Raw genomic sequence first — 14,504 nt, 5'->3', positions numbered from 1 at the left:
GGATATTCAGAGTTGGAATACTGTGATGCCAAGTTAAAGTTCATGCTCACTTTCGTTCTGATGTGTTGTTTTCCTTTAGCTTCTCTGTAAGTTGGTGGGAATAGTTGGTTAACTTGTTTTTTTGCCTATGACCTTTATCTGTTTCAGACTTTACCTTTTGTTTCATGTAAGCTCTGCTGAAAATCAGCTCCTTTTCTTCTGTTTGGCCTGACAAGGCTCTGTGAGCTGTTCCTACTTTTTTAAAAAGAGAAGCTTTGTTGCTTAATCTGTTCATTTGCTGTTCCACGGTGGCCTTGAGCTGTGCTCATGTGTTTATGTTCGTGTTTTCTACTCAGGGTATGTTTTGTGAGGATAAGAAATTAACAGAAATATAATTTTTGTTAGATCTGAAATATAGGATGACTATTAATGGTTATATATGAATTAAGAGCAGGCAGCATCTTTTCCTATAGGTCATCTGTCTTCTGGTTGTGCTATCAGAGATATAAATACCCAGAATGAGTATTTTGTTTTAGAAATTCCATGAAATGCACCAAGATAAGGCAAGTGCACAAGATTCAATGCCAGGTTGGTTGGGGCTCTGAACAACCTGGGCTAGTGGAAGTGCCATGGGCAGGGGGTGAAATGAGATGATCTTTAAGGTCCCTTCCAACCCAAAACATTCTAGGATTCTGTGATTCCTAGATAAAAAGGTCCTTACACTGCCAGTGTATAATTAGTTATCTTCAGGACAGATTTTAAACAAGGACCATCACTTGTTTCAAGGGCCATGTGGAAAAAAGCTTGGAAAATTTGATATATGGTATCCTTTGAGTTGTATTAAAGAGTAAAAAGAACTTCCACTTAGAAAACAAGCATTTTTTATTTATTGTGATAGGAAAATGGGCAGCTCTTCATTTATTTTTCTAATTTAATTTTATTTTATTTATTTAATTAATTTTTTAAATTTAATTTTTATTTTGTTTTTCTCTCTGGGTATGCTCTGAGCTGTGTTGTGCCTTACTCCTATTGCTAGAACATCATAGAATTTGGTATCTAATTGTATAGAAATATTCTGAAACACAAGGGTTGCTTTTTTTAATCCTACCTCCCATATAAATGCATATAAAATTTGGGGTTTGGCCACCAAAATCCTTGGTGTAAAGGCTAAAACTTCTTTTATGTGGAGAGGGCTCACTCAGTAAAGAGGAACATAAATTCCTGTTGTTTTAATGGTTCTGGATCTATGGTTAGCTCAATAAGTAGTCACCAGTTTTATTAAGCTGTTTTAGTACGATTTCTGAATTTTCAAGTACAGTCATGAAAAGGGAGCGGAATTTCTTGTTTGTTTTATTGCGTGCTTCACAGAATGCTTGATATGGAAGTTTTCTCTCCGTGCAAAATGAAAGAAATTTAAAAAAGGAGAATTGGGGGAAAAGGGAAAGGAATTCTTATCAATGACAGGGTTTAAATTGTGGATTTGTGGGTTTGAGTTGTGGGATCTCAGTTGTTTTATGTGAACCTGTCACAAACAATTTAGCAATATATACTTTTGCCAATAGAATGTTACAGTCAAAACTCTCAGGGTTTTTTTTTTTTTTTTTTGCACTCCTGTCCAGAATTGGGAAATCTGCAAGCTGACGTACTGGGATTCCTGGGGCTCTTTCACCTGCTAATGAACAGCACTGGACCTAAATTCTGTTACTGACTGTGCTTTTCAATGTAATTTGTGCTTGTGGATTGGCTGTTCCCAATGGGAAGCTGAACTCTGGAATTTCATATTTAACATTCTACTGTTCTTCCTTCTACTGGGGATTTAGGACATGGACTGCTTTGGAAACCCAGAAGTAAAAAAACTTCTGATCTAAATCAAAGGTGATTTAAAAATCTAAATGGGATTGTTTTGTTAAGATTTACCCATAGTACTGAAATTTCTTCAGATAATCTAATTATGAATATAAAGGATGACCCTGCACCTGAGAGAGTGACAGGAACAGCAGAGCATGTGTGAAGGGTGATACTGGATGTGTGGGTGAACCTGGTTGGGGTTTCTATATGTTTATGCATGTGGAAGGTAAACTCCTACTTTCAGATTATCCCTTCAAAGCTCTCTCTGTTTGCTCTACTACATTTGGGTGAATGACTAAAAGTTTGGTTTAGATAATTTCAGGGATGCCTTGGGATACGATTGTGAATCTTTTTTTTTTTATTCCTGAGTAATATATTTTTCATACAGTATTATCACCTTTTTTTTACTTCATAGGGAAGGGCTTGGAAGGTCATAACATTCTTTTAGCTTTATGTTGCAGGTGCCTCTAGTAATTTATTTCTTTTAGAACACACAGTTCTCGAGTTTTCAGAGTGGTCTTTGGAGACCATTATCTTCCAAAAGCTGCGTCTTTGTTTCAAGAAATCTGGAATTGCTTTATTTAATGTAAAGTGGAAATGGAGCAGCTTTTTAGTATTTTAGCTCTCACTGCTTGTCCATGGCAGGAAAGAAACTGTCCTTTTCCCCTCTTGGGGTCTCATTTATGCACCTCCTTTATGTTGCTCACCAATCCATCTTTCACTTCAGCATTTCTTACTGGTAACACCATATTAACAGATTGTCCTTGTTTTTTATTAATTAATTTATTTATTATGTCTTCTCTGCATTTTAGTGTTACTCATCTCCTTGGTTTTCTTCTGGGATGCCACATGTTTTCTGGGACCAAGTACTTACCAAGTCTGGCACTGTCCATTATGGAGATCTTTTGTGGCAGACAAAAAATTACTTTGAACTTTAAAAAAAACTTTAAATTCCCCTATAAATCAGCTCTTTTATGCTTAATCTCTGTTGCTGAATTAAGTTTTTATGGTTTTTTTCTGTGTTTAAATACCAGAGTTGTCTGTTGTAAGACTTGAGAGTGTGCTCTCTTTGCGTGGACTTTGGAGTTGCCTTTATTTGTGAAAATTGAGCAACTTTTCCATGGAATGGTCCAGTAGCATTTTTCAGAATATCACAGATTTGGATATCTTTTAGTTCAGTACATCCACTTAGCATGTAAACTGGGGTGATAGGGTACAGAGAAACAGATAAATCAAGTGTAAAGAGCTGTAAGTTGAATTTCTTGCTGAAGGCACATATCTGTCCTCACTGAGTATGACTTGCTTAAACAAGTTTGAAAATAGGAGACTGAAATTTTCATCACTTGGCAAAAAAATAAATATATATATATAATAGGAGAGCACTGAGGGGGAAGTACATGTTGGTGCTTGTTTAATGAGGGTGGCTTGGCCAGCCTTATTCAGATATTCCCAAGCATTCCCTTTTAACAGAGTGTGAAAAATGTAGTTTTCAGCTACTGGCCACAGAACTAAATCTGAAACTGGAGGCTGAGATGAATGATTGGAATAGGGCAGAGCAGGGCCTCAGCTGCTGCTCACAGCTTTTGCAAGCAACAGTATCTTGTCACTGAAATAATCTGCATGATGGGTCTTGTCCTGGGTCTATTTGTAAAAAATAGTGGAGTATTAGTCATGTGAGGGTTAGGTTTTAAACCCACTGGAACGCAATGTGTAGGATTAAATAATTTTTAATTAATAAAAGTCATAGGAGTTTAATATTTAATGCCAGCTGAGCCAGACTTGTGCTGTTTCTTGTGAGTGCAGTATGTTTAGTGTTGAAGTACAGAAAAATACATATATTTTTTTCTTGCCCTAGTAAACTCACAGTTTAGTGTTGTTTACCATCTTGCTATAGCTTTTGCAGTAGCTCCTCAGTTTGGAGAGTCCCAGAAAAGTTACTAGCCTTGTTAAATTTTCCCGGCATATCTTGCAGTTGTTTTCCAGTTTGGCATCTCTGAGGAGCGTTGCAGGCTGTGAAATTCTGTGAAATCCCAGGAAATCTTGACCAGCTTTATGTGGAGAGGAAAAACTTCAATGAAGTCTCTCTGATGTCATATTAAAGATGGAGACTGGTTTTGTCCCACACCTTGTCAAACTGGTAGTGCAAGATTCTTCCTCTTTAATGAAGTACAAGTGTATTCTCTTTTTGCCATGGTGGGTATGGGTGTGGGGAGGTTTCTTCACTGCCATAGACTCCAAAAATGGAGATGCCTAAAGCTACAACTAAGAAGTTGTGCTGCTACTTACTTGTATTAGTTATTAATCCAAATAGACCAGGCTAGGGCTGCAGGAATGTGGTAATTCCTTTTGGGAAACCCTTAGAATTCATAGATTCAGAGTGTCACTGAGAGATGTTTGTTTTTCTAACACCCCCCAAGTATTGCAAACTTATTTCTTGATAAATTAAGGTGGTGTTCTGGAATATTGGTAGTTGGACTCCTACAGTATTGGGAAGGATTACTCTGTTATTGACCAGTCTCAACAGCTCCAATTCTGCACAAAGTATCCATACACATCCCAAGTTGAAAAGCCTGTTTTTCCATGATGACTAAAGTTTTCCTGATGCATATTTTAGCTGATCTTGGGACATTTATCCAAGTCAAACAAGCTTGGTATGGTTCTGAATACTTTTGTGCCTTATCTGCCGTTCAGGGGGTGTGTTCCTGTACATCCCAGAGCAGCTAAGGTGGAACTCTGTGTAGCCACCACAATGAAGTGATTCTGGTCATGTGATGGAAGGTTTTCTGCTGCCATTGCATGTGAATAAATGCCAAGTTTCATGCAAATCTGAAGTGCTTCTGTATTTCCCTGCTTGCTGGAAGGCAGCTGTTACTTTACAACTGTTGTAATGGTTCAACTTTTGGACTTCCCTACTCAGAGGATCCACGGTGTTGCCTGAGTAGGGGCAACATTTTATAAGTATTTCACAAACACAAGTGAAGAAAATAACTTGAAACCAGTATTTCCAGTTAGTGTTCAGTGTGTTCATTTCTTGTTAATCTTCTGTGCATTCTGTTAACTTGGAGGGTTGAGTTTACAACTCATTTGAGTATTTGGAGAAAGCCTTGGGGGAAAAAAACCAGGTACTTTGGTAGAGTTTTTCACTGGTTGATTTTTTGCAGATCTGTAGCTTTAAAAATGGTTTAAAAGGCTGTGGTAAAAATGGGTTGTATCTGCTCTGGGTTAACTGAAAATACACCCTGTGTGATCTACCATACTTTGAGCAAGCTGTGTTGATTTGCTAAGGCTGGTGAAAAGATTAACAAACTACCTGGAGAAATTATGGATTCTGGAATGTTTTGATGATCCCAAGGCTGGCTGCTCTGCAGAAGAGACAACTTTTAAGAGGAGTAACTGGATGAAGTTTTCTGGCTTGTTTAAACTGCATGTTCTCTTTCCTTAATTTCACAGACCTAGGAAGAAGTTGTAGGATGCAGCTGTGGCTTAGTTTTGACTTCCAGCACATTACCAGCAAACATTCTTGTTTGCTAGCAAGTCCAGAAATCTAGACTTAGATTTAGAGTCTGCAGTTCATGTATGACTTGTATTCACAGTGGAGGACAGAGATCTGGCTGATGGTAGAGCTTGGAAGACACTCAGAGAACGTCTTGTGTCCCTTGCAGTGCCGAGTACAGTGTGGGATTGGGACTCCAGCAATGCACAAAAATCCGTTTTTGCACGAGGCTTTTCCCCTACTCTTGTGTACGTAACAGCACTGTTATGCTGGGCTTAGAGCAAATGAAATGCTAAAGTTCAGGCAGCAACGGTTCTGCCAGCCTGGGTGGCATTAACTATAGGCTGTAGTTAATGATTTGAGTGGAGGTGGCTCCCGTTTGCCTGTCTTCAACCTGTGCTTCGCTCTGTGTTTCAGGGGTTTGCAGGCTCACTTTCCAGAATGTTCTGCTGAGTGCATAAAGTGGGAGCATTGATTAATGTGGTGGAAGGGGAACCTCTGATCCTTGGAGGAGTGAGAGGCTGGATCCAGCCATGTTTGGGTTCTGGTACTTTTACCCATCCACATTCCAAATAGGACACGTCTCTCCAAAATGTGTTAGATCTGGGAAGGGGAGCTACAGGAGGAAGAACATGGAACTGATGTGTTTCTACCTCCCTTTTCCTGTTGCTCCTGCATTCCTTTTGCAAAGCTGCCAAATACCACCTTTCTTCATGTAGTGCTTTGTAGTCCAGGCTCAGTGAACGCTCTGCATAAATTTAAGCAGGATGGTAACTGGAAACCCAGTCATTACCATGGAGACTTGGTCTTGCTATAAGCTTTCCCATTTTGCTCTTGGGCATATGTTTGGTACCTGCTGGCTGTGAGTTTGGAGTTCTTTTTGGCTCTTTGGTTGTGAAAGGCCAGGCTGTGGATTCTCCTCTCAGCTCCAAGGAGAGCTGGGAACAACAAAAGTTTCATTCCAGAGCAATAACATTATGCAACTGTAAACACGTTAAAACTTAATTGCCTGTTTAGGATTGAGCAGTGTTAATGACCAAGCCTAGATGGGTCAATCCAGGAGGGAAACTTGAATATTGTACTAAAAAGAGGGCTGGGATGATCAGAAGTTCCTCAGGTTTAGTATTTAGTCAGCTGGCAGCAATATTCACTTGAGTGTTCTCATGCAGTTTTTGATAGAGAAAAAAAAAAAAGGTATGTTTTTGAAGTCAAGGAAAATACAGACTTCTGAGAGTTAACCAAAGGTGGTATTAAACATCTTAAATATCTCAATGCCACTAGTTGGGATGGGAGAGGTTTTTTAAGATTAAAGAAATCTGCACCTGGGTTTTGGTAGTTGTCTTTTGAGTTATAAAACATCTTATGCATACACAGAAATAGGAAAGGAGGTCAATACACTGATTATATAATGAGCTCTAGTGTATTCTCACTCAGCTCTAGTTGAAAAAACAGCTACTTTAAGCATGAAAAGCCTTTCAGTGTTCTGAAATGCAAGATTTGACATATCCATATTTTAATTATTCTCTTACACTTCCTTTTAAGTTGTTGGGGTTTTTGAGAACAAAACATAAACTTATTTCATAGAACTGTTTCTCTTACTGCTTGAAATAAGTTTTAGGATTCCAGGTTAGTAAATCCAGGCTGCTTGATACTTACTGGAAATTAATTTCACTAGGTGAAAAGCAAAATACTTCTCTTTGCACACTCCAGGCTGATTTTTCTCTTTTCCATTAGCACATGCCAGAGATATGGAAAGGTTGAAAGCAATCTGTTTTATTACATGGAACAGGCCAAGCATAATGTGTGTTGGTGGTTTGTTTTTTCTGGATTTGTTGCTGTTAAAGTGTTTGTAACTGTGTTTTCTTCGAGGACTGGATTTAATGATGAAAACATATCAGTTCTTTTCAGTTTTAATTCTCAATAGCCTTGAAGTATTTCATTGTTTTGATTCTTAGCCTAAAAAAAACCCCAGACAAAACTAGTTGAACCGAAATTTGCTTGTTAGGAACTTTCAGATATATTGGGGATCTTGGTCCCTGTGTGCTCCCTAAAACCCTTAAAGTGAAGTGACTGTGAAATACCCTGTTAAGCTTAAATATTTAAATTTTCTTTGATTGTTTTCCTTAAGAGTGTATATTTGTCATTTCCGTGCATGCATCATTTGGAATAATTGTGGCTTATATGTGGTGTAAACATCATGCTGGAAACTTATCTCAGATCCCACTGGTTTCCATCCCTGATGTCCTGCACTTTCCCCACTTGTTCTTCTTGTGCTCCTTTCAGCTGCTCAGCTTTGTGAGTGGGTTGTTTGATATTCAGGCTACAAAACAGAATGACAGTAAAACAAAATATTCCTTGGAGATTAAAGAGATAAATTCCACTCATATATTTCTCTCAGAGATGTTCCTAAAGATGCAACAGTTGCAACTTTATCTTTCTGTTGCCTGAAGTTACTACTTTAAAACTAGTATTTTAACAGTGGTATTTTACAGTACTTTAATAGTAGTATGTTCTTTGATGAATTGAAAATGTTTGGGGTTTTCTTTACATATCTTTCCATCCTTTATATGTTTTTTGGCCATGTTGTTGCCTGTAATCTGTGATTCCTTATGCACTCACAGGTGTTGCATTTCTTGCGGAATAAGGTTTTTTTTCTTGATCAAATTCCAAGAAAATTTACAGTTCGTTGTCTGTAGAGCATCCCTAATACACAGTTTATATTAACAGACTTCCAGGGATTACCTGTGTTCCTTTCAAGTTTTTCCCCTTAGGTTAAATATAGTCTTCCTGTCATCTAGCATTTATTGGTTTGTCATGTACTATCTGTGGAGCCTATAAATTATGTTTGTAATAACCATGAAGAGAACCTGTTCCCTGAAAGCTGTTAATGTTCCTGGACTGGGATCTTGGAAGTACCCAAGTGTCTGTCAGCTCAGACATCAGAAATGTGCACGCTTTACAGCCAGGCACCAGTTGATCCAACTTTTGAAAGGATGTTTATATTGTGACCTCAAAAGTATTAAAGGTTGGAGGTCAATTCTGAAGGTTGGTGGAGAAGAAGTGTTCTTGCTTTAAAAAATCATGGAGTTTGTGAACAAAAAAACCCCCTGAAGATGTATTGCTGAACAGGAACAAATTTACTTGCTCACTGTAGCTTTTTTTTGAGAGTATTTGTTTCTGGCAGCAAGAGAGATGTGTTTGGAATGATGCAGTTGGGTCAGAAATTGACTTTCTCCAGTAAACATTTCAGTTTAGTGTAGCCTATGGGTGTTTGCCAGAATGTTCTGATCAGCAGGGAATATTTCCCTGGAAAATTCAGCACTCTCTCTTCTGTATGTGCTCTGAAAGTGCTTGTTATAAGTGCCATTCTAGTCAACCCTGAGTTGTGTATTTATTATTTTGAGCAGAACTGATGATCTCAATCTTCTTAATTACTGAAAAATAATCAGCTTTTTGGATAAGTAGGAAAGTTTCTCAGGATTTTTCCTTTTTCCTTTAATTCTTTCTGTACATTCATCTAATGCCGAAGAAGAAATTATGAGACAACTCAGAATATTTGGAGATTATAATGTTGCAGATAGTTTCTCTCCTGAGCTGCTTGGGGAAATCACAAATTGTCTACCAGTGGAAGTAAGTATTAAAACTAGAAAGGACATGTCTTTTGGCAGCGTCAGCTGAAACTAAGGACATTCAAATGTTCTTTATTAGGCAGCTCACAGGACTCAAAGCAACTGTATTTTGTCAAAACACCCAGCAGTGGAGGTTATTGTGCAATGCCAGAAATTCATGCCAATGTGTTTATGCAGCAGCAATATAAATTCCTGGGTGCTCTGTTGTTTTGGGTCATCTGACAAGGGTGATGGTTCGTGTCAGAATTGATGTATTTGTGCTACAGTTTATATTTGCACACAAGTATGCAGTGGGATAGAACTCTCTGTGCTGCAACCATTCGATGAGTGAATAGACTTCCTTTCAAATACACAGCTGGTGAAGCTCACACAGAGTCCTGGAAAGTCTCACAGGTGGGATGTTGAAGGTATAGGAAAAGTTTGGATGTCAAGGAACAGCTTGTAGTAGAGGCAATTTTTTTATCAGCTCCAGTGAAGCCTGAAGTAGCTTTTTCTTGACTTACTTTTGTAGTTGTGTGTATAAAAGTTCCAGTAGCTGGATTTACTTTTTTATTTTTTCTCCTAAGTGTATTTCCAGACCACTTTGAAATCATTAGGCCTTTCTTTCCGTTTTTTTTTTTTTAAGGATGCAAATAAAATACTGCAGTGAAATATTTATGTGTGTAAATATGAAGTGTGGTAGAGAAGTCATTTTTTTAGCAGTTGAAAAAAGAAAATAAATTAAGACTTTTTGCAGTAATTTGCTGATTAACCTCCTGATAATAGGAGACTATACTGAAACTTTCTTCCAATAAGCAGGTTTTTATTTAGGAAGAGGGATTATTGGGGTGGATTCTGCATCTGTGACGGTGGGATTACTGTCTTTACTTTTAAAAGCCTCATACATGACTAATTCCAAAGGAGTTCACTGTAAGTATGTAATGCGCAACAAACTTTTTGTCTCTTCAGTCACGTGTATTTTAGAATAAAGTTTTCCCAATGAATCTTGGAAATGGCAGTGTCCTTGGCCTGTGTCTGGCTGTTTTAGCTGCAAGTTAGAATTTGCAGAGTGTAGTGTAATTGGTTGATGTGGCCTTTTGTTTTTAAGCATGTGCCTCCCGTCACTTTGAATTTTTCTGCAAAACAGCTCCATCTGAAGCTTTCACTTGACATGCAGCTACTATCTGTTAAACAGTATATTTTGCAGAGTTTGAAAAAATTAGAGAAACAGTGTTTGTGCACATGGTGTGTCTCCACTTAGGTGACCATTTGTGGTGTTCACCTCATCTTGATCATCACCAGTTCAGCTGTACCAATCCATTGTTTATTAAATAAGTCTCTTGTTTGTTAGACACGTCTCTTGTTTATTAGTGTTTTCCTTATTTTACAACAAAAAAGACTATTATTTACTAATATTTCAATGTTTTCTTATCTAAGTGCTTCTTAAGTGTTCACTGGCCATTGGAGTGACAGATGCATATCTATTTTCACATCCTAAGTTGTGTTGGGTAACACATGAAGTTTTTTTCCCATTTCCTACAAGCTTTTTTCTACAACATGGACTTGTTCACATTCACACCTTTACTTTTTGCATTAATGCTAATTGCCAACATGGTTCAGATTACAACTTAAATTATACCAGAGTAGGTAGGTAGATAAGGTTATGCTCCGTATTTGCTTCTAAATGTAGTGTATAGTTGTACCTTTTATTCTATTCAGGGTGTGCTCTGTGAGTTGATAAAACATTTAAATGGCTTTTATGTTGAATATTTTTAGTGAGGCTGTTGATAGAGAGCAGAAGTGGTGTAGGAAGGAGTGGCTCTTTCAGATACTGCTACAATCATTTCCTGACAGAAACCCAAAAGTGTAGAAAGGTACTCTTTAATGTTGACTACTCTGTATTCACTGTAGTAATAAACATGCAGTAACTGAGTTACCTCAGTTCCTGTTCCCCGATGGCACTTCACTCTGTACTATTTCACTTTGGTTGAGCTTTGTTTGGTGAGATCTTTATTGAAGTTGAAGGGTGAGCCTTGTGAGGGCTTTGAGAAAATTCTTATTCTAATCCTCTGAGATTTCCAGCAGGACTGTAGGGAAAGCGCTGCTTCAGTTCTGTTTTGTGAGATTTGAAAGAAGGTATAAATGAAATTCCAGTATGTAGCTGTATTCTGGTAGATGGCAGGGTTATGCATTGTCTCTCACAATTACATCCTGACTTGAAGTTTATCATGTTTTCTGATTTCTTTATTTTACTGGGCTCTGTTTTATTGTGTCTCCCTTAGCAGTTGTTAAAAAAAAAAACAAACCACAACGAACAAAAAAAATACACAAAAGAAACAGCTCTTTGAAACCATAAAAAAAATGCATTACAAACATGTTTTTCTCTTTGCTTACCAGGGAAACCCCAACTCAGATAACTGCCTTGAGAGACAAATGAGTTTTCAAAAGTACTGGTCAAACATCTTTTGTCTTCACAGGTTTTTTTTGTCTTTACAGTTGGTAACATAACGTTTTAAGTGTTTGAACCTAAGCATGACTGTAAATTGTATTGGCTTTAGTCATCTGAATGCTTCAAGAAATTGTCAGGTGTTCACATGAATCCACTCTCACTGTATCCTGATATTTCTGTCTGGTTTATTCCAGGAATTTGCAGCACTTACAAAAGAACTCAATGTATGCAGGGAGCAGCTGCTGGAAAGGGAAGAAGAAATCGCTGAACTGAAAGCAGAAAGAAATAATACCAGGGTTAGTTCCTTGTCTTCTCCAAGCTCACCATTGTTAAAGAATGGAGGAAAACACTGAATGTTGAATTTGAAAAGCTAGAAGTGTTTCCCCAATATTTGCACATGAATCCCTGTGGAAGTGCAAATGTATGTTAAGAAAGTTTGGAAGCTTATATGCACAGCTCCAAATGCTGCTATGCCAAATCAGGAAAAGCTTGTACAACTGCACCATGTCTGCCATTCAGCTTTCTGGTTGTGAAAGTTTTGTAATCACACAGCTCCTGGGATCAGAGGAGTAGAGTGGGTGGGTTGTAGGGATCTGTTTGAGCAGCTTACGCTGCTAATGCAGGTCAAATGTTAAAAACTGGTCCTTACTCTTGATACAACGTTCTTTGTCTCTGAGATTTGAAGTTTAGAGCTCAAAACTTAATGTTCTAGGAGGCAAAGTTTTCTGTAGCTTTTCAGAACAGGAATAAACATTGTTCCTTTTTCTTGCTTTAGCTGTTACTGGAACATTTGGAGTGTCTTGTCTCCAGGCACGAGCGATCTCTGAGAATGACTGTGGTGAAGAGGCAAGCTCAGTCTCCAGCAGGAGTTTCTAGTGAAGTAGAAGTTCTCAAAGCACTAAAATCTTTATTTGAGCACCATAAAGCCCTTGATGAAAAGGTAATGAAATATTGTGCTTCATCCTGTCCCCTCTTTTGTGTGGGCCATTTTGTGCTAAAGCTGTAGAAATCTCTGAACTGTAACTACATCCACTACCTGCTCTCCTAAATTAATGTGGAAATAAATCAAGGTGCTGTGGTTGATTCTAGTATTTCATTAGCTCTGTTAATGTAAACTCAGCATGGTTCAGGGGCAATATATTTGCTGTAGGATTGCATACAGTTGCTTAGCTCTACAATATCAGAATTTAGTCTTTTGATTATGTAATATAAGGAAGAGAGAACAGGAAGAGAGGAATCTGCTTACACTGTGATATGAAGCTGAATTAAAGGAACCCCTCCCTTCAGCTGTGCCTGATATTGGCAGCAGGATATGCAAGTCCTAAAGTTCACTGTGAGTTTTGTTGCCAGCTCACAGTTTACCTGACTTTTGTGACCCTTGGATATAAAATCTGGCAAATTACTTTAAGCAGAAATAAGCAAAAGCCTACACACTCTGTGCCTTTCAAAAGAACAGGCAAATTCTGGGCATGTTTAATTCTTGCCTAAATATACAGGTCGTCTTGAAATACTATTTGCTTATGACAAAAAAGGAAAAACTAGATTTTTAAGATACACATTATTTGGCTATTTTTTTGTGTTGTAATTAGTACTGACTGCAGATTAAGCAGGTGTAATGGAAATAGTGTCATTTATTATCCGAAAGGGCATGGCAGTAAATGAAATTGATTTCTTTCTGATTTGAATTATTCAAATAATTTGAAATTACCTTTTCAGGTAAGGGAGAGGTTACGAGTAGCACTGGAAAGATGTAGCTTATTGGAAGAAGAACTAGGTACTACACATAAAGAGGTAGGTTTCTGTCTTAAAAGTTAAGTCTTCATGTGTGCATTGTGGGCAGTTTAGTCAATATTTCTACATAATAGTTTATTAAGTTTCACTTTCACTTCTTGCTATTGGTTTTTTGCCAAATGGAACAACAATTAATTTTTAACTTGGTTGCTTTGAAAGAGCAGGAGGGGAAAAAAGCAAACCTCAATCCTCTGACACCTTCTGCCCCCCCCCCAAAAAACCCAACAAACTCCAAAAAACTCCCAAACAAAACAAAATAAAAGAAAGAGTTCGTATGGCTTTAAAATAAGAATTTTTGGGTTGCAGTGGCCTAAGTTGGGTGCCTGTGCTGTTTTATTAATAAATACCTTGCAGTAGAATAAGTAATTGTTATTTTGCTCCTTTGCTTTTTCAGCTGTTCCTTATATTATTAGTGAGAAAGGAATTGACTTGAAACCTGTGTGTGTAAACTTTTCTTTTAGTTAATGATTCTGAAAGAGCAAAATAATCAGAAGAAAACACTTCCAGATGGGATGCTGGATATAAATCATGAACAAGAAAATACACCGACTACAAATGGAAAGGTACAGCTATTTACTTGACATCTGACTTTTAATCATTACCTGTAACATTTTAATTTTAAACTATAATAAGATATTTTTGCATGATCATCTAATTAAAAAGTCTTAGCTACCACAATTTCAATTTTTGCAATCTATCCAAAAATAAAATTATCCTTGTGGAGGGGTGTTTACAGGTGAGTAATAGTTTGTTTTTCAATCTTATTTGCAACATGCCAAATACAGGTGTTTTTTTTCCTGTTTAATAGAGATCCTCTGATGGTTCTTTATGCCATGATGAAAACCTTGCTAAAGTGATTGAACTCCAAGACATTATAGATAAGCAAAACAAAGAGCAGACACAAATGAAAGAACGTCTCACTGCTCTGTCCAGCAGAGTGACAGAGTTGGAAGAAGATCTTGACACAGCCAGAAAAGACTTGATAAAGTCTGAAGAAATGAATACAAAGTTACAGAGAGATGTACGAGAGGTGAGGAGGGAGCTGACAGAATTTGGGGAGTACCAAATGCAACTGCTTTATCGAGTTTTAGTCTTATTGGTGCTCAGTTGAACCTTTATGCTTTTGAATGTCTTTGTATTGATAGATGAGAAGAAAATAGTTCAGGGCATGATCTCCTTCTTTAATATAAAAGACCAGTTGCTTAAGACAATTTATCTTCATGCTAAATCTATGACTTAGATATTTCATTAATATATTGGAGATTTAACATTGCAAACTTTACCATGTTCTTGAAAAGGTGCTTGATCTTGTCATAAAAGCTAAGCTTATTCATAA

The 14,504-nt window shown here is 37.5% G+C and overlaps 1 protein-coding gene across 12 annotated transcripts in view; it reads left to right on the top strand.

The window, feature by feature from the left end:
- The window catches only part of PPFIA1 (PTPRF interacting protein alpha 1), a 49,759-nt gene that overhangs the window by 8,886 nt on the left and 26,369 nt on the right, over window positions 1–14,504 (top strand). For 11 of the 12 annotated variants that reach the window (XM_027706526.1, XM_027706525.1, XM_027706527.1 and 8 more), the window contains 5 exons: window positions 11,572–11,673; window positions 12,153–12,317; window positions 13,094–13,168; window positions 13,630–13,731; window positions 13,977–14,198. In XM_027706526.1, the coding sequence (XP_027562327.1) occupies window positions 11,572–11,673; window positions 12,153–12,317; window positions 13,094–13,168; window positions 13,630–13,731; window positions 13,977–14,198 (666 nt within the window). Of the gene's footprint in view, window positions 1–1,665; window positions 1,855–11,571; window positions 11,674–12,152; window positions 12,318–13,093; window positions 13,169–13,629; window positions 13,732–13,976; window positions 14,199–14,504 lie in introns of those variants that run through there. The other variant, XM_027706535.1, reaches the window with a different exon arrangement.

This window comes from Neopelma chrysocephalum, unplaced genomic scaffold (genome assembly GCF_003984885.1).
Source record: "Neopelma chrysocephalum unplaced genomic scaffold, ASM398488v2 Primary Assembly neopelma1_381, whole genome shotgun sequence".
Taxonomy (NCBI): domain Eukaryota; kingdom Metazoa; phylum Chordata; class Aves; order Passeriformes; family Pipridae; genus Neopelma; species Neopelma chrysocephalum.
This window is presented reverse-complemented; position numbering and strand designations above follow the sequence as displayed.